This window comes from Malus sylvestris, chromosome 7, assembly GCF_916048215.2.
Source record: "Malus sylvestris chromosome 7, drMalSylv7.2, whole genome shotgun sequence".
NCBI classification, from domain to species: Eukaryota; Viridiplantae; Streptophyta; class Magnoliopsida; order Rosales; family Rosaceae; genus Malus; species Malus sylvestris.
The window spans coordinates 33,845,648-33,865,789 of NC_062266.1; the positions used below are offsets into that span (position 1 = coordinate 33,845,648).

At 36.3% G+C, this 20,142-nt stretch overlaps 2 protein-coding genes across 2 annotated transcripts; one reads left to right on the plus strand and one right to left on the minus strand.

The window, feature by feature from the left end:
• Positions 1-3,370: 3,370 nt before the first annotated feature.
• LOC126629932 (uncharacterized) lies at positions 3,371-6,699 on the minus strand. The gene is made up of 4 exons (XM_050300087.1): positions 6,558-6,699; positions 5,733-6,450; positions 4,189-5,218; positions 3,371-4,075 (listed from the first exon to the last, which is right to left on the minus strand). Exons 2-4 carry the CDS (start codon positions 6,406-6,408, stop codon positions 3,889-3,891), a joined length of 1,893 nt encoding a protein of 630 aa, XP_050156044.1. The 5' UTR covers positions 6,409-6,450; positions 6,558-6,699; the 3' UTR covers positions 3,371-3,888.
• Positions 6,700-7,605: 906 nt separating this feature from the next.
• LOC126630595 (dihydrofolate synthetase) lies at positions 7,606-11,252 on the plus strand. The gene is made up of 10 exons (XM_050300723.1): positions 7,606-7,945; positions 8,215-8,312; positions 8,422-8,572; positions 8,915-8,977; positions 9,091-9,252; positions 9,585-9,776; positions 9,859-9,958; positions 10,153-10,284; positions 10,453-10,584; positions 10,723-11,252. Exons 1-10 carry the CDS (start codon positions 7,658-7,660, stop codon positions 11,070-11,072), a joined length of 1,668 nt encoding a protein of 555 aa, XP_050156680.1. The 5' UTR covers positions 7,606-7,657; the 3' UTR covers positions 11,073-11,252.
• The last annotated feature ends 8,890 nt before the right edge of the window (positions 11,253-20,142 follow it).

Genomic DNA, 20,142 nt, shown 5'->3' on the forward strand with positions numbered 1-20,142 from the left:
ATTGTTGGGTTGGCCTCCTATGAAATTGGGTAGTATGGAAAGCAAAAGTAGGCTTAAATAATTACCGATGTCGTTGAATAATTAAAACAATGACAAATATGAAATTTTACCTTATGTGAAGCTTCCGAAATATTGATATCGTGTTCCATTAGTTAATTTTTTTTCTCAATCAACGTGTTTATAGTTTCAATAGTTAGAATTTTATTCAACAATGGAGTCAAGGGTGAGAAGGGTTTTGATAGTTGAAGAAGATAAATAATGGGTTAAAAGTAATTTGTGGTGTATTTAGAAATTTCTTATTTTCTTTAAACCTCAAAAGGTCGAAATTGTCATTGCATAGTAGGTTACATAAGCCACTTAATATTAAATTTTAATGTGGGATGCATTCAACATTATGTGGGGTGTTAATAAAAAAAAACCGATTTTTTACTTTAAACACCAAGTGCTGGAAGAAAGATTTGTCATTTAGGTGTATGTGGAGAGCACATTCGTTTTAACCAATATGGCTACATCCAGTATTTTCTTTTGGTCATATTAAACCGAAGAAAAACAAGAAATTTACAAATTAATATACTAATTAATGAAATTTAACGTTGGAGAACCAATATACATGGAAGAATATTCAACAAAATCCTCAAATAAATGTACTCTTGTCCAATTTGCAAATTGATTTTACATTATCCTTGCTTGATCTTGCACCGTCCGTTTCCCTCCATCTCTATCATCATCGATCATCGGACGGTACAATTTAGTGGATGAGATATGTGAGCACTAATGCCAGCAGCATTAGAGCGTATGCTATCCCTTGGTCTATTGTTGTCCCTGCAAATTGCACAATACAAAAATAAAGTAATTAACAATAAAATTCATTAGTTATAAGTGCTTACCTAAACAACACCAGAGAATACTCATAGAATTAAAGATGTAACGTTTGAAAATGTTTATTTAAAAAGTATTTATTGTTTTCTATATGTTAGAAAACAATAAATACTTTTTATTAAAAACAGATCCAAAGTTTTAATAAAAAGGTAATCCTAAACGAAGTACATAGCAATTGCTTTCTATATGTTAGCCCCGAAACCATATGAGAGCTTACTGATTTAAAAATACTTTTAACGTTTTACGTCGAACATTGTTAAAAGCACTTTCGATAACTAAAGGCGCTATTAACTTTTTAAAATCACACCCAAGGCATGTCCTTAGTAATTTATGTTGAACATTATCAAAGCGTTTTTGGTTATTTGAAAGCTCCAAAAAGGCTTTTAGATACCAAAAAGCAATCCAAAAAGCTTTTGTTAAAAATGGGATCAATGAAAAAAACTAAAAACAAATTAAACATAACACAAACATGTCATCGTTACCAATGCGAAGAGAGAAATGTAAGAGAGGTTACCATCGCTTGTTAATGCCGAAACCGATGTCGGTGCCGGTGCCGGTGCAGGAGCCAAGCTGGTCGCACGAGCCACGGGCAGAACGATAGCGTAAAAGGTGGCAATAATTGCAACCACACCAAAAGATGATGAGTTCATCGCCGCCATTTTTTCTCCCTTTCCTCTTCTCTTTGTTTAACGTTTGAAGATCACCTCCTGCAAACAAGAAGAGATCAACAATAACGTTAACCTACAGAGAGAGAGAGAGAGGGAGAGAGAATAGCTAATCACGATTAACAAATAAATTAAGAGACTAATCAAATGGCTTAAAAGGAGGCCCAAGGGTAGGAAGATTCTGGATCAACAACGTTCTGCTTTTATAGCCAAATATTGTGCATGCATGGCGAAGTGTGGGGCCTACCCGCATCTGTAGGGACCCACCTACCCATGCTACCCTTCATTTCCATTTTTCCTTAATAATCTTGCTAAATTTAAAACGTGATTGATTGTGTGTTCAGATTTGGCGTTTGATAATTTTGAGACAGACTGTATTACGTTTGCCCAGCTATATTGATTTCTAATAATGTTTTTGCTAGAGTACTTGCCATTCGAATGAGAAACTCTTGGATTCGAACATCTGTACTATATGATCAGTCGTAAGTGATACTCGTATTTTGGTTATTTTAGTCTCACCAATTAGTACATAATAACCTCACACTTCTCCTGCCCTTTATTTGCTACCCTATAAAACGGATGTATTAGAAAGGTTCTTGTGGTTTGGAGTGCTACTGTCACAAGAGCAGAAGCTTATTGTATCCTGAAAGATGAGCACTGAAAAATCATGAACATCGTGTTGGAGATGAAAGCAATCAAATTAAGCATTGCAGAGTAGCCGAATAGGTCGAGAGATAGCCAGTAACCAGCAGAAGCATATATAAAACACACTACATTATCAGAGATCATCAGCTAGCTTAACTAGATACATGTTTCAAGTCTCACAAGACAGAGAAAACAAAAGAGACAAGTTTAGCTAGCTTGCTAGACCCTTAATTTTATTAATGCTGTGGAAGCTGGCAAGAACTAGCTACCTACTAACTTAACGAGGCCAAAGGAAAGCTCCCATGGCAAACTTCCTCTTCTTCTCCACACTTCCGACAACCGGAAGACCGTATTCCGACAGAAGGCGGTCGAGCTTCCCTTCCGGCATGGTTTCGTAGTCGGATTTGGAATACGTTGGATAGTGCAATGGCATTTTAAAGAACACACCAGATTTCTCCGCCTTTTGCTCTGCTCTTCCTCTTCTGCCCACTTGAAAACTAGTAACTGATGACTCCATATCGTACGGGATTATGACATACATAATAGGTGGCCGTTTATAAGGAGAAGGGCCAATGGTGGAACCCTAATTTAATATTCATAACGGTTCATTTTCTTGGAAAATTTATTAGTGACTAAGGCAAGGAGCAAAGTTATCACGAAGTGGTCGAGTAGTTAGGGGCAAATTTGAAGTTCATATTACACGGTATAACTTGAATTCGATTTATGACGTTAGTGAATAATAAGCAAGATCTAATGAGTTGTTGGAGTAGTTACATCTGGTCACCAACTACAATCTCGTTTTCCATATTTCCAAGGGCTTGTCTGCTACGTGGCAGCTGCCCATCTCACACGAGGTTTTTTGTGACAAGCATGTTGTGACGCAGGTGCACACAAACAAAGGGGAAAAGGTTAATGAGGATCCTCTCCGATGATCTCAGAAACCCTTCAATCACGTCCGTTCATTGTATATTGTGCGGCCAATTTTCATCAGGTACTGTTTATATTCAATTTTAAATAAAATATTTATAATGATTTTTTACTGCACGATGTACGATGAACGAACGTGATTGAAGGATCATCGGGATTCTCACAACGAGGATCCGATGCTAATGTGGCAGACCAAAATTTTATAGATCATGAGATTTTTTTGTATTTTGGTCTCAACTTGGTAAGAGGAGAAATTTACATGAAACAAAAATATTGAAGTGTCGGTGTTTCAAACCGATTATACATGAAAAGATGAAAGTTAAACACATGATGACGAATGCTAGGTTTGGGACATCGCCACCTTCACGCTGCCTCTTCGTGCAAATTCTCGTGCAAGGGGGGGGGGTGAGATTTAGATGAAACATGGAGGTATTGATTTGTCGAACAAATCATACAAGGCTATGTAGACAAGTTGGACATCGCCACATTTGCGTCCCCCTTTCATGCAAGTCCTCATGCGAGAGAGCTGCCCAACGGATGAATCCCTCGAGAGACAATTACATTTCTGAATTGATTTAGGTAAATGCAGACGTGGACACAAAACATCCGACGTTAAAAACACAAGTGACCTAATCTTTCAGATGTTCCTAATTAGATGTTATATACAAATACAACCATGATAAATTGAAACCAAAAGGACAAAGATGTTTACAAGCATTTGGAAACCCTGGAAGTACTTCTGGCAGAGGATCTGGACTAGTAATATCTCCCATCAAAATGGTAGAAAGAGAGGATCCTCTTTGTTCTTGTAGATCTCGAACAGTTGCTTAGAGTAACGACTCGCCAATGTCCTACACGTTTCAATGCCTTTTGGGTCATATGCCTGCAACTCCTTCACAGTTCTCTTGAGATCTCCGTTCGGGTCTCCATTAGTGAGAAACTCAGCCAATAAAGACCCCCTGTAAAATGGGGAGAACAGAAAATCAGCAGCAATATAATTGAAGAAACACGTAGAGTGTAGAAACAATTAAGTTAAATCCTAATATCGCATAAATCGCATTCAAATTCTTACTTGAGAGCATCGAACTTGCTAAAGCCACGACTATTGGTGCACAATGATCCCTTGGTATACTGTTCTTCAGAAGTCTGCTGTCGATAAAGAGCACATACAGCTTTCATGCACAGCTCTGGATCCTTACCAAATGCAGAAAGCATGTCTGCCTCAAATTCCCACTTTGATTTCTGATCTTTGTTCCTCTGAAATTTCGACAGAATCTCATCAAAGTCCACATCATCATCTGAGGAACCTTCTGACTTTGTAGAAGCATCATGACCATCAGAAACATCAGAATCATCTTCAACAATAAACCCACCCAAGCTTTCACCTTCACTTTCCGTCCCAGCCTCTTCCACATCATCGTCTTCAACATCCTCGTTTGCCAGATTTTCTCGATCATATTTAGTTTCACTTGTCTGAGTTGAATAGTCTTTTTGTGCCCCACCTCTTTCCCCACATTTTCTCAACCTAATGAGACGCCGCCTGGGAGGACTAACAGTACCCATGGCATTGTCAACCTCAGAAACAGTAGCAGTCACTGAGCTGTCATTGAGATCACATCCTACTTTGTCATGTATAATTTCCTTAAGATGCCTTTTCTTGAGTTGTCCGATAGGAATATCATCATCACTATTTTCAGAGTCACTGGTAACAATATTAAGAGCACGCTTTCTCTTGGGTTTTGAGGCAAGCAGGCCCTCATTGATATTATCAGCATCTTCCTCAGCACATTTTTTCGTAGTCATATCTTTTTCACAACCCCCAGTTTCTCCTAATACTGAACCCGACGAAATGCAGACCTTTCTGCTTTCCTGATTATTCGCAGGCAAAAGTTCATCATCACTATCACTAATATTGACGACAGTGAGAGAAGATGGCATGCCACCACCAGGCGTAGATGGAGCCATCTTCTTGCAAGGACTCCCCTCTTTGTCGAATTCCAACCGTTTCCTAGCTTGTCTGCTGGTATAATATTTCATATCAGACTCCACAGAGACACCTTTACCATCCCAATGCTTACATGGCGTGTCATTGCACGGAGTGCCTGCCATAGATTGAAACCTACTGTTACATATAGTCGTGTAGAGAATAATTACATTCGTTTAAGAAACGTGAAATCATATACAGACTATAGTAGTGTAATGTGAATTTTCGTCAAGGAAAATAAATGCATCGCATTGGTAAGACATGCAAAAAATTTTATTTTCTTTATAGGAAAGACATACAAAAGTTGCATTCACTTAGGATTGGAATTAAACATTGTACTAAGTATCCCTTGAATGCAGATCAGAAGAGTGGCTCACGGAGGAGATGCTACGGGTGAAGCACTTCAAAGCAGTTATATGAGTCAAACTAAACCAATATGAGCACTTTTGTGCGGCTAATGACCGTATTAATTCGGAAATTTGGATAAAAATTTGCTCTTATTCATTCACAGCTTGAATACCGATACATTAATTTCGTCAAACTATTTATTCAAGGAAGGTAGCAGAACCACAGACTAATGTAGATGCTAAATTACCATAGTATATAGGTGAGCAATGTAATTTACTTCATACCTGCTGACTGCAAATTTCCGATCTCTTTACCGAGGGGGAGACGTGTAGAGCCAACATCCACCCGATCCACGGCCATATCTTTGTCTCTGGAATACTCCAAGCCACTTTCAACTTGCCATTCATCGTCAAGTTTAATCCTTTTATTCAACTGCACGGTCCCGCTGTCTTCAAGAGAATCCACATTTAGCGATCCCACCCCTGCCACCTTCATCCGTCCATCCAACGGCAATTCCCCGCCTTTCAAGACCAACAATTCCAGTTCCTTGAACTTTTGCTTCCAAGCCTCAACCTCGCTTTCAGCCTTTTTCTTCTCACACTCCAATACTTTAATCTCAACCATAAGCTGAAAGACCTTGTCTTCCTCCCCGTTCTCCTCCGTCAGATCACCAATTCCCTCCCCTTTTTCTCCCCCACGATTTTTCTTCTTTTCATCCCCACCACTCTCCCTCCTCAAAGCCTTGATCTCTTCTTCCATCGCAATCTTTTCGCGCCCCAATGCCCGAAACTCGGCCTCCAGAGCTGCATGCTCACAATCTCTCTTTACAATCTCCAACTCTAACTCCACACACCTCTCCTCAGCTCTCTTGCTCCTGTTCTCCAGTTCACTATCCCCGCACCCATCCAACCCCTTTCGACAACGGACACCGGCGACATCTTCACATTCCATTACCTCCATAATTTCAGAAATCACCTCACCAGTTCTCCCATTAACAAATACCTGAATTACAAAAAAAAACATAAAAAAAATTGCAGCGTTCAGAAATTGAAGATTTAGGGGAAAAAATTAAACCAAAAGCTCCGTTCTTTCAAGAAATATGAACTCACTTGCAGAAGCAATTAGAACGGAATCCGGCGATTTGGAGCAGATACTCGATTAGGGTTTTACTGCTGCTGCAAACGGTGTGTGTGAGAGGGGAAGCGTCGCAAATACACAATAACTGAAACGCAAGGAGATGGAGGCGCGGAATGGTCGCCACGTGTATAACTGTCAACGGTTAGTTTTCCTTATAAACAGAAATAATTGCAGCATGGGTCCTTGGAGTATGACTTAATTGTAGGTTTGGTCTTTAAATTGAAAAAGTATTGTTTTTTGTCAAGATCTGAATTTTACATAATTTGTAGGGTATTGTCATCTCAAGAAATGATTTCACTAAATTATTTAAAAGCACTTTCAAACTTGTCCATAAATACCCTAACCTTTGACAAAAGAAAGTGTCGTGACCAAATGTGAAAGCAGAACACATAGATCCAACTAAATTGAGAAACAATGCGAAAATATCATTTCTTTAAAATATAAACGATATTGTGTACTGATTTATATTAAGGGAAGGGAGACACGTTTGAATTAAGGATTTAGTCAGTTAAAAAGCAAAACCTAAACACTATGAGCTCGTTTGAATGTGTTTTTAAAATTATTGAAAACGCTTTTAGAGAAAATATTTTTAGGCTTCAAAATCAATTAAAGTGCTTTCTATAAGAAGCACATAACTCATTTGGATATGTTTTTAAGACACTTTAAGTGCTTTTTCAAGATTTACTAGTATTTTCACTAAGGATTGTTTCCAAAAATATTTTCATCAAAAGCGTTTTCAGTTATTTTAAAAGCACATTCAAACGAGTTCTAAGACAATATACTACTTGAAATAAAAATGTCATTTTCAAGCAAGTGTACTGTGTAGTGTGACAAAAATTCTTGAAAGGCCAGTATTTCATAGTTTGTCAAATTCAAATTAAAAATTTTAAATACTCATAATTCATGGTCCAAAATTAAATTTCTGTAGTAGTTCGGGACCAAAATACAATTAAGCAAACTGTGCGTTTTGGGAAATTTTCTCTTGCGACTGTGCGAGGCGATGAATTTCCCTCAACTGAGCGGGTTTTCCATCACTTTTTTTTCCCGAGAAACAAACGGAAAACTAGAAAGAATGAAACTTTTCCAACATCTCAGACACTACTCCATCCCTACTCGCAGGAAAACCCTAATTTCCTCAATTGGAGCTGGGCTTCTGCGAAATGTGGGGCCCGAACGATGCTTTTGCACGCGCTCAGAGGACTCGGAGCTGAAGGGATTGCTGGAATACATGGATTCTCTGAAGAACTACGAGAAATTGGGCGTACCCAAAGACGCGGGTACGGATTCGGAAGACGGGTTCGATCTGGGTCGGATGCGACGGTTGCTGGAGCTACTGGGTAATCCTCACTCCAAGTTCAAGGTTCGAATTCTAACTCTATTTCAATGCTTGTGTTCTGTTTGTTTAGTGAGAAAGTTGCGAAATTTGACATTGAAAGTGAGAGACTTTTTGTGTTTATTTGTGGAAAGTGCTTTTCCACTTTTTTTAAGATCCATGAAGTGAAATTTATGCATGACATAAGTTAGCAGACATTTTTGTTTTTTTCCCAATTTTCATGATCTTGTTTTTGATGTGGTTATTTGTCTGAGCTTGAGAACAAGCGTAATTAACTAGCATGACAGCAATTATAGGCGGTTCACATTGCCGGGACGAAGGGGAAAGGATCAACCGCTGCATTTCTCTCCAACATGTTGAGGGCAGAAGGTTATTCTGTTGGTTGTTATACTAGGTGTGGCTTATTGGTTTGTTTCAATATCTGTCATTTTACTTTATGTTTCGAACTTCCTCTGAATTTTTATTATCCTTTTGTTGAGAAGAGACTTTGTTTATGTCTGCAGCCCGCACATTCAAACTATAAGGGAACGTATATCAGTGGGCAGGTTTGCTGAACCGGTGTCAGCGAAGGCGTTGAGTTCTCTTTTTGATAGGGTTAAGAAGATTCTGGATCATGCAATAGAAGTTGAAAATGGGCGTACAAGTCATTTTGAGGTATCCACTTGTGTATAAATTTGTTGGTTGTGTTTTGATTAGATACAGAAAAAGATTTCAACACGGTTGAGAAGCTGTATAGCTCTCAAAAACTCATCATTTTCTGCTTTAATCAATGAGAATTTACGTTTTGAAGTCTTGGGAAGAAGCATGTAGATGAATTCACCAGATTATGTTTTCTCCATTCAGCAGTTTCTGTTGTAGCATCTGGGCATCTTTTAATGCTAATTGTTATCACTTTGTTTTGCTATATGTGTACTTTTCATATACAGTGCTGTTTGTATATGCACTGATGCTCTGTGTACTTTTCATATATGGGGCTAACTGATTGGAATTTGTTAGGTTCTCACTGCTTTGGCATTCACATTGTTTGCTCAAGAGAATGTTGACATAGCAGTTATTGAGGTTATTCACTTCTCCTTCTAACGTCTTTTCCACATAATTTCATCTTATTCATGCACATACTATAAAACCAAAATACTATCATTGTACTGACTTTACTTAATTCAAATGAACAGGCTGGGTTGGGGGGCGCACGTGATGCAACTAATGTCATTTGTAGCTCTGAACTTGCTGCGTCGGTCATTACTACGATAGGTGAGGAGCATTTGGCTGCACTTGGGGGTTCTTTGGAAAGCATTGCAATGGCGAAGTCTGGAATCATTAAACATGGCTGTCCAGTTAGGTGGTTCTGCCTTGGAGATTTCGTCCGCACAATTAAGCTAAAAGTCTTCTTGCATTGTTTTCCATTTTTCCAACTCTTTCTCCCATTTGCTTCTACACATATTAATAAACAAATAAATAAATGTTAGGTTATTCGATGGTCAACCATGGGGATTCCTAGGTAGATTTTGTAGAATGATAGTAGTTACATGCTGCCTGTTTTCTCATTCTCATGTTCAAATTGCCATATCAGACATCAGGACTGCCGTTGCTACTTCATTTTTCATCATGATTGTGGTATTGAAATTTGTTAATTATTATGACTCTAACTGGTTATATAAATTTTTAGGTGGTTCTGGGTGGTCCATTCCTCCCACATATTGAACAAATTCTTCGTGATAAAGCATTGTTGATGAGTTCCCCTGTAGTATTAGCATCTGATACTGGAAATAAAAGTAAGATAAATGGTGTTAGCATGCTCAATGGCAGACCTTTCCAATCTTGTGATATAGTCATACGAGTTGAAAGGGACTTAAAGCTGGTATGCATTCGAGGCATTAGGTTCTATTGGGTTTTATTTCCAAGATTCTGTGAAGAACTTATAATTGTGGGGTTCCTTGCAGTTCGTTGAGCTATTGGATGTGAAACTATACATGCTTGGAACTCACCAACTTCAGAATGCAGCAACTGCTACTTGTGCAGCACTATGTCTCCGCAACTTAGGTGAGGGGGTTACTTTTATATAATCTTCTGTTGGACTATAATATTCTCATATTGGAAACCAGTAGGTTTATCTATGTTACATAATGCCAGAGCCACTTCACGGTTATTGAACATAACGGGTTGAATACCATGTTTTATTGAGCAGGCCCTTCTTCCTTTAGATCTCTACCCTAATGCTTCTATGTTCACTTCAGGATGGAGAATTTCAGACGGATCCATTAGAACTGGTTTAGAGCAAACAAGCTTGCTTGGAAGAAGTCAGTTTCTTACATCAAAAGAAGCTCAGGCATTAGGATTATCTGGGGCAACAATATTGCTTGATGGAGGTATGATATTCCTTTATTCTTATTTTCCCTCCCTCTTTGTAAATTGTAACTTAGTAGCGCTGATTTCTAACATGAACTCTAATTTTATGGTTTCCGTTAGGGTTTTCTTATTTATTCCTACCATTGTGTGACTACAATACTAAATACCTGCTGGGAGTGATTTTTCAGCCCACACCAAAGAGTCTGCTAGAGCGCTGATGGACACTGTAAAGATGACATTTCCAGAGGCAGGACTGACTCTTTTGGTTGCAATGGCTAGTGACAAAGATCATCTAGGTTTTGCAAAAGAGTGCCTGTCAGGTACATTCGGGACTCGTTACTCAATTACTAGGATTGTATTATTACTTATTCTGTAATATTCCCCGGTTGTAATATTTCAATGTTGGGGCGTGGGCGTGGGAAAGATGGGAGATCTGACCGCATTGTTTCATTTTCTAGGTGGGCATGTAGAGGGTGTCGTTCTGACCGAAGCTAACATCGATGGGGCAACATCTCGCACAACTGCAGCCTCATCGTTAAGAGATTGCTGGATCCAAGCTTCACAAGAATTGGAAACAGATATTCTTCACGACGAAATGCCTGAACACCAAAACTCAACTATGGATCAATTACTTTGCATAAGCAAGTCAGGAAATAAACCGATTTTGTCCACTGAGGGTTCGTTTCAGGCTTCCCTGAAGATAGCAAATCAGATTATCAAAGGAAGAACGGGGGACCGGTTGCGAATTGTTGTAATTGCTGGTTCCTTACATATTGTTTCACTGGTGTTAGCTACCCTTCATGATTAACCTGCAATTTTATTTTTAATCCTGCCTTTCCATCTTCCCAGACTGGAGCTAGGATTTCTCGTTTAAGAATCCAGTTCCTTGTCACCTCTGTGTTAACAAACTTGAACGTTAGGACGTGCTTGTGAGGTATGTCATTGAGCATGTAACAATTTTACATATAAATATATTTTGGCAAATGCAGATCACGGTGCATAAACAAAACAAAAAAAACAAAAAAAACAAAAAAACATAAGAAACGGGCACGACTCTTCAATCTTCTTACGGCTGTATCTAATCTCCTGGTTCTTGGTGAAAGAAAAAAGACTTTCACGTTCTTCTTTTTGGGAAGGGAGGATTAGGAAAATCCTACTAATATATAGTCTTTCGAGTAGATATAATCATATAAACATTTGATATTGGAAGTTTGTTATGAGAGTCATGCGTCGCTCCTAATTGTTATAATATAGATGACCGACATAGTAGATATTTCATCAACTTAGGGCATAACATTAATAAATAGCTTATTAGATTTATAATATGAGTAAATTTGTAACAATGTGTATTTTGACGTGAATTTCGTCCTATATCATCTCTACCTAATCAAATGGTAACTTCTACCGGAAGGAATTGCCGCTTCAATTGCTCTTTACTTTTAAGAAGCTTTATGGTTGGTCTCAACGTTTCTTTCTTTTTGTTTTTCTCCAAAAAAAGGATGAAAAGAAGGGTGCAAAGCTTATCCAATTTTGGGACACATCTATACATAGGGAAATAGGCATATAGGGGAGGATTCATATGTGTGTGGTGCAACTGCAAGGATCTGCAACGTGCTCTTTGTTCTCGAGTGCTTATAGCTATACAGCTAAGCTACTAGTTATGATTTGCCTTCCCCTTCCTTGCTCAGCTATTCTACTTTGCCAGATCTGTTGATAGGTTTTAGATAGGGATGGTATACATGTATGTAAGGCAGCGTAACATGAAAGTTGCGACTAGACGATGGTAGACATCATAATCCAAAGCGACCGTTCTCCTTATCATTTATCTAGAAAAACTCGTTTAATTTAAAAACCGTTCAACTATCCATTCTTATATGTCAAACAAATCAATTGTTAAGTAATTATATCTTCATGATTAACCGTTAACTTATTTCTGCGGTATAAGGAGTCATCTAATATCCATTTTGTTGTCTTATATATGTTAATGTGGCAATGGCATGCACATTCATAAGGACCAGTGATCAGGCCATGTTACTGATCTTTTCGTAAATATATAATAATGTTATATCTTGAATCCCTTTTGCATGCATGCTCCAACATTTTTTACTCTAGACCTGCACTGCAGGGAAAGCATGAGAGAACGTTGATCCCATTTGGCTTATCCAACTAATATTGGTCCCCTTTAATACAATGTGGTACCTCTCTTTCTGTCTGTCCAAATACTTTTTCCAGCAACCTAATGTTCTTCCTGTAGGCTCTAGTCCTCCATGCCTGTTCAAGACATATGCATACAATGCAAAGATTACGAGCTTTCAGATTTCAACACAAATATCAAAGAAATTTGATCATGCATGGTAAGTTTTGAGGATAATAATGACCATACATACGGTCCACACCAAATTCAATCTCAAATATTTCTGACACATATAGAACAGAAAAAAGTTGGGAAAACTATTTTTTTTTCTTTCACACAAGTGATATTAGGAGAGAAAAATCGAACACCCAATCTTGTATGCAAATGTGAATGCTTTTTAACCAATTGATTTGTAAGCTCGTTACAACTAATTACGTGTATAAACGTTTTTGTTTTTGGAATAAAATGTTATATAATTGATTAATCAACAATGACACTCATGCTTTTTGTGCTTGAGACATTCTCGTAGAACAGTTTGGGGTTTGGACCTAAGCGCTTAATAAAATGAACAACAACCCGTACATTCCACTGGTCGCCATCAGACTTCAGCCATCGGCACATACTTAAAATGCTCATTCAATTTTTTTTTTCTTTTTCTTTTTCTTTTGGACAGAAAACAGAGGCGCAGAGCTAACAATGGCATTCAAGGCTCACTTTAGGGCGCAATATTTTCTACAACAAACAAGGAATCTCCACAAGTGCATGCATATTAGTTTGTCCAATTATATATACTAACATATTGAGTTCTTTGTTTTAGAACTTCACCATACCATTGACCAAAAAAAAAAAAAATGAACTTCACCATACCCATTATCATCATCAGAAGTATATGTTTCAACAATCTTAAAGGTTTCTGGGTTAACTAAGGCTAGACATGGTAATTCTTTAACTTTTCTTTTCAAAAGTCTTACTACGTGAGTATGTTCTTTCCTTTTTGTTGTTCACCCATGTGAAGCTAAGTTAGATCCACTACATAAAGTGAAGATGTCGCCCATTATGTAAGACATTTTTATGGTGATCCTCTACTTCAGCAACACCTTTCTTAGTTTGTCATTTTGTTTCTAAGTTTAACTATTTAAGGAGAGAAAAAGGTTGGTGTAATTATTTTGCTATATACCGGCAGAAACTCCATTATGTAAAGTGGTAGTCATTTAACGATCCTTGTGCACATCAAGTACTTCTTCATATGGAGGGGCAATGATTTCTTTTTAATTTACTTTTATATATATATTCGCTCTCATCAGCTTGGAATCTAAAGGGGCCTACTCTGAACTTTGTTGCTGTGTTGATCTCTGTCCATTGTCGAAAAATTATTTGTACTTGTTCATCCAAAACATAAACAGTCATGTTTATCCAAATTTGGAGAGATTTTTCTGTTATCGTCATACGAGGTAATATATCACGTGTTCCTACCATCCGCGTTCTCATCACAACTAAAAATTTCTCCCAAATTTGAAACCCTAATTGCAAAATGCATGACACGTGTAATTAAGTAGTATCAGTTTGCTGCAAAGGTAGGGGAGAGAGAGAGAGAGAGAGAGAGAGAGAAATATGAAGTTTGGTTAATTTATCCATCAAAGAGAAACAGGCGCGGATGAACACAATAATGCAGAACTAATAAAATATGATATTAGCTCAAATGAGAGTGGACGAAGGGAGAGGTGCACCAAAATTGAGCTCCCAACGGTAATGGTAGCAGAGGGGATGGAGACATGACGCTCCAAAATATAAAATATGGGACACACAAAATCTAACATAAATATATTAATATTCAGAAGTACATGCAATCAAAAATCAAGATTTTAAGATGGTTGTCGCCCCTAATTGAATTGTCCGACATATCCATATCAACGTGACCCACAATTCCCAACAACTCCCAGAGATCTAGACCCTTTACCTGCCTGGAAGACGGGAGAAAATGGGGGATATATACTTGAGAAAATCCCTGAATACTACAACAATTTCATGATGAGATGAGTTCAGTCAGAAAAGGAAAGAAAATCAGCTTAGAGGTGACTATATTAAATTGAGATTTTAAAAGTTTTTTTTAATGACTTTTAAAAATTCAAGGGTATTTAAGTAGGATTATTAATGAGTCTACAAAAGGTCAGGAGGTGTACTAACATTTTAAGAATACTTTCATGAAAAAAGTTTGGGTTAAGTTTATTTTAATAAAAAAAATCATGCTATAACTTTATTTAATTAAAAAAACTTAAATTTTAATGAAAAATCTTTCAATTTTAATAAAAAGACAAAAAAAACTTAAATTTTAATGAAAAAGACATAATTTTAATATGTTTAAAAAAAATTTAAAAATCTAATGCGTAGACCCACGCGTCCTCCCACAAATTATTTATGAAACTTAACGGAACTACACTGTTTATGAAACTTACTACACTGTTTATGAAAACTTACAACACTGTTTATAAAACTTAACGATACTACATTGTTTATGAAATTTAACGGTGCTACACTGTTTATGAAACTTAACAATACTACACTGTTTATGAAATTTAATGCTACTACACTGTTTATGAAACTTAACGGTACTACATTCTTCTCTCTCCTCTTCTTGAATTTTCTTGGCACATTCTCATCTTCCAAACACGTTTTCTTCTTCTAATTTTCTTCAATACTCATCAAATTTTCTTTGTATCTCTTCAATTTCTTAACTTTCTACACCATCTACTTACTTTTCTTCTATTATCCGCCCATCTGCAGCTTCCTCTTCTTCACCCCCTACAATCTTAACTTTCTACACCATGTGTTATTATGTAAGTGGTGAGAATTTTTTTTTTTTTTTAACACAAGAATATCACCACTTTTATAGAGACATGGTGTATCTCTCCATGTTCCTGCCACATTGAAAAGTGTCTCATCATCTTGACTACTATTGGGAAACAACCCACAAAAATAAAACTGGGAAAATGTAATTCAATTTGAAGTCTTTCTCTTATTCTAAGCAATAATAATAATAATAATAATAATAATAATAATAATAATAATGTCTTAATGATAGCTGACAATGGGGAGAAAATAGAGTGGAAATGGGGGGTGGGGTGGGGTGTATGTGCGCCAGTGCATGTGGTGTTTTTTTTTATGTTATTTATTTATTTATTTATTGCTTTGTTCCTTATCATTAAATAAAGTTTGTAGATGATTTTTTATTATAATGTAAAATTTTGAAAACCTTTTAATTAGTTTTCCTATATTTTAAGGGAGTTTATACAAGTCTATGGAAATTCGGAGTTTATTTACTTAGTAGTTTTAACGAGTTTATAAAAGTTTATAGAAATTCAGGTATTCATTCGGGTGTTTTTACGCATTGTTTTAAAAGAGTTTATAAAAGTTTTTGAAGTTTTTTGAAGGGGATGGATTTTAGTGGATTTGGAGAGATTTACCATACTTTAAGACTTTTGGCGCGAATTAATTTTTAGCCACTCAGTACACTTGTGAGTGAGGGGTTTTATGTTCGAATCTCATGAATGGGGAATTCGATACCAAATTAGGTTGCCCATTGTGTGGCTTTGCCAAACTCCTCCCTCCTCTTAGTGTAAAATATATCGTTATACTAAAAAAAAAATTATGTCTCTCCCACCAAGATTTTGAGGAAGGACAATACTTGTATCCCTCATCGGAAAATGCATATATCTCACTCTTTGCAAACGACGTATCATCACCTTTCAATTTTTATAATTGAAACTATTCAATTTCTTAATCTCCATTTGAAGATCATAGCAGCAAAAAATCATTCCAAATGGAGATCTTTTTTTTTTTTTTTGCATGCAATATAGAACAAATAAATGAGTATCAAGTAACATATTCATGATCAATCGCTCATTTATTTGATACATTCAGATGATTAAATAACTACTAATTCGAGTGATTTTTTTTATATAGACAATCTTTAAATAAAGATTAAGAAATTGAACCATTCTGATTATGAATACGTTATTCACAAGAAGTGAGATATTTGCATTCTCACCCTAAAATTTTATCAAACTCTATAGATTTTAAACTTTTTTAAAATTCTTCAAAATTTCAAATAAATACACCCCTAATTATATATAATAAGGGTGTACTGTGGGCAGTGCGGGTAGTAATGTTTCTCTCATACATTGCGTGGGTGTTATAAATTGTATTTGGAGGGTACGTATTGAATGAGCTTGCAGATTTGGAAGTGAATGAAGTTTGAGGGAAAGGGAGGGAGGAGGGTCCCAATGTATTGACTCTTGCAAACTTTGTTTCAAAATTTTGTCCCACATTCTCATTCACTTTTCTCTTTAGGAAGATATAAATGATGAACAGTGGTACGTTCCAATTCATTTACATCAATTTAAAAAGATGCTGCGTCATGCAGAACTTACTAGATCTGGGTAAATCTATATCACATGCAACGAGTTTAAATCTTTTGCATTCAAAATATGTGACTTCTTTGTGATTTATCTACTTAAATGATATGTTTTTTTTTTTACTTAATTTATTTTTAATACATGGGATTCAAATGAAAAATCAAGATGTCAACAAATGAGATAAGTGAGGCTACATCGAATTTTGGGTACCTAAGATTTGAACTCATACGAAGCAGGCTGTCTGACCTAGCTAACCTCCCTTGCTATGAAATTAGAAATATACAAGTGTACTAGCATTGTGTAATTGTTATGTTGTACAGTTATTTTTATAAATGCCCAACAACAAAACAAAGATTCTGAAAAGTAATTTGATTGAACTTTGAATACATCGGGAACTGCTGAGTGTCCTAGCATTATGCATTGTTATGTTGGTTTCAGTATATAAATGCCCACCAAACAAGAAGTTGAATTATAATTTTGTTGAAATTAGAAAACAAGTTTAATTTGTATAGTTTCGTTTTTTTGGTCACCAGGTGACCATAGATTTACGGTCACTCACGTTTATACCAAAGATTAAAATTAAAACATTAAAAGCACATTGTTTATTCTCCATTCTTGATATCAAATGCCTATAGGTAATTGACTATACATTTCCCTCATTATCAAGTCAGGAAAATAAGACATATAAAGGTTAATTACAAAAACGCATGAAATAAGACCAATCCATATAAACAAGCACATCTACAAGAATGAGTAAAGATTTCGTTTTCTTCTAAGGCCAACCTAAGAACCAGCTTCATATAGATTTGTCCAAACAGGTATGCAGAACATGCTATTTAAAGTAGTGCGGTTCCAAATTCTACGGTCAGATAGGTATGCAGTGTTCTACAGATACCATTACTATGTACACATATTTTACTGTTTTACATCAATATCAAGATTCCATGGGTGAATTGTAAGTAAAGGAAATGAAAAGAGGAAGGATGGAATACACACACACACATATATAGAGAGTATGTAACAAGAAGAAAGATTCTATGGCTTAACTTGTTCTGACTTAAACACAGTAATATATATATATATATATAGAGAGAGAGAGAGAGAGAGAGAGAGAGAGAGAGAGAGAGAAAAGGTTTATCCAAAACTACTAGTACAAGGTCATATGTTAGACTCTCTCTACATAGTTTTATATTAAAGGTATGAAACGTCGTGAACATGGTGAACTCATTCCCCTAATTACAGAGAGAGAGAGAGAGAGAGAGAGAGAGAGAGAGAGGTTGTTGAGGGTGGTAAATGTGAAAATTGATGGGTGATAACCTACAATTGGACTCATATGGAGGAGGGAAGTAAATGTGATAAATCAAATTATAGGGTACACACAGAACCACATAAATGAAACGCGCACACTCCCATGCTATAACTTGCAATTACTTCCCTTCCCCTATGTCACTCACCCTTCCCGGCCACCATGCATTGCAATTTGCACAAACTTGCAGTTTCACACTGACGAGTGACGTATTGTATTTTACTTTTGTGAACTTTTTCAGACAACTTAGACATTATGTACTGATTTAAGATGAACTTTATTGAACTAATTAGTTTTAACATATAGCAGCATGTTCGAACTTTCCAATTGCTTGGAGCAGGATGGGCAGGTTAATTGCATTAGCAGTACTCGAAGTTTAAATCCTAATGTTTAACCTAACTTATTTAATTCCTTATGACATGACTTAAGATTTCTCCTCCTTGGTTGTAATCCTTTATTTTATCGTTTTGTCTCTGAAATAAAAAAACATATTGCCGCGTGCAGAGTTAAAGAGAAGAAGAAGAAGGTGTACAATATGTCAATATCTAAGAATGGTTGAAATTGATTTGGATTTCATCGTAGGCACGGAGATGCCGTGTCTGAACGTACATTGAAAGCCTACATTTCAATTCGCCCATATAATATTAATATAATTAGGAAAACAAGTTGCAGATCGATTCTCTCAAATATATGTCCTCATCACCATCATCTGAAACTGGACCGGTCTCTCTATGGCTGCCTGCTGGCTGCTGTGGCCTGTTGTTGTGAGCCTGCAGGCCTGTCCTTTATTCATTTATTTCCGCTCTTTTCTTTCTCAAACACATGTATTTGTTCAATTTGTCCCATTTTACAGATTCCTATAATTTCTGTAATATTATAGATCGATATATTCGTACAAAATGTTGGGTATGAACTTTTGCCTAGCTATATAAAACAGTAGTTTAATGCAGACCCCATCATGCACCGAAAAAGAACCCAAGAAGACCAATTAAGCTACTTATATTACTGTATGTCTTAAACCGTGATTCTTAAACCCTAATTAATCCTAATTTGTTTCAGTTTATATCTAATTTTCTTTTTAAATTGGTTAATGTTGGTACGTTTTCTGAAGTACGGATCATAACTAATTTATATCACTGTTGTCTATATTTATTTCAAGAACTAATTCCATCAGTATTTATTTAGTTTCAAGTCAATGTTAGAAATATTAATGAACGATGAACAATTGACTAATGATGATGATCAATTCATCGCTGCCTCTCTGACCAACACTGGGATATATAGTACTATTGCTTTTGGGCGGAGAGGTCAATAGTTCTCAGAGGAACATTCAGCATAGATAACTAGAACAATATTCACACTTCTTTTCTTTCTCCCCTCCCGATAATGAAAGAATCAAAGTCCTTAAATTGATTCCTGACTTTTTAGAATTTTCTGCTGCCACCTCTGGTAAATTCACAATATTATTATGTCATTATTTTCAAATACGTATTATGCAACCCTACCAGTGCCATAAATTACTATAGACCATATTCATTCGACTCTGAAACATATTTCTACAAAAATTGAAACAATCTGAAAAGAAAAAAAAACCTAAACCCTAATGCAGCTTGCACCGAAACCCTAGCTTATAACTTCACATACCCCCAAGGCCTAGGTTTTCCAACGTTCGGAACATTGATTAATTAATTGATACATTTGATTATAAATTGAGAAACCCTAGCTACCTGACAAGTTACTGTGTAATTATACAACATCAATGGTTTTGTAGTAACCCTAATGAATGACATATATACACCACGATTTTTGTCATCTTCCATTTATAGCAAGTTAAACTGAAGAATCCACATTACTAACAGGGAAAATCCCAATTTTACCCAAGTCGACAATTATTTAATCTGTTTTTTTTTTTAATATTATGTATTCATATAATTTCTTGGGATTCTGTGTTCCATTGGTGCCTCCTTGATTTCTGTACAAGATCCACGCAGACATAAATCTAACGGTTGAATCAGAACCAAGAAAA

Bases quoted from the DNA above. Each gene is read 5' to 3' on its own strand.
- LOC126629932 (XM_050300087.1), bottom strand. From the start codon at position 6,408: ATGGAGGTAATGGAATGTGAAGATGTCGCCGGTGTCCGTTGTCGAAAG. The intron at 5,219-5,732 runs GTATGAAGTAAA...AATCTATGGCAG, and splicing joins CGGAAATTTGCAGTCAGCAG to GCACTCCGTGCAATGACACG. The intron at 4,076-4,188 runs GTAAGAATTTGA...CCCATTTTACAG, and splicing joins AGCAAGTTCGATGCTCTCAA to GGGGTCTTTATTGGCTGAGT.
- LOC126630595 (XM_050300723.1), top strand. From the start codon at position 7,658: ATGAAACTTTTCCAACATCTCAGACACTACTCCATCCCTACTCGCAGG. The intron at 8,573-8,914 runs GTATCCACTTGT...GGAATTTGTTAG, and splicing joins GGCGTACAAGTCATTTTGAG to GTTCTCACTGCTTTGGCATT. The intron at 9,777-9,858 runs GTATGCATTCGA...GGTTCCTTGCAG, and splicing joins TTGAAAGGGACTTAAAGCTG to TTCGTTGAGCTATTGGATGT.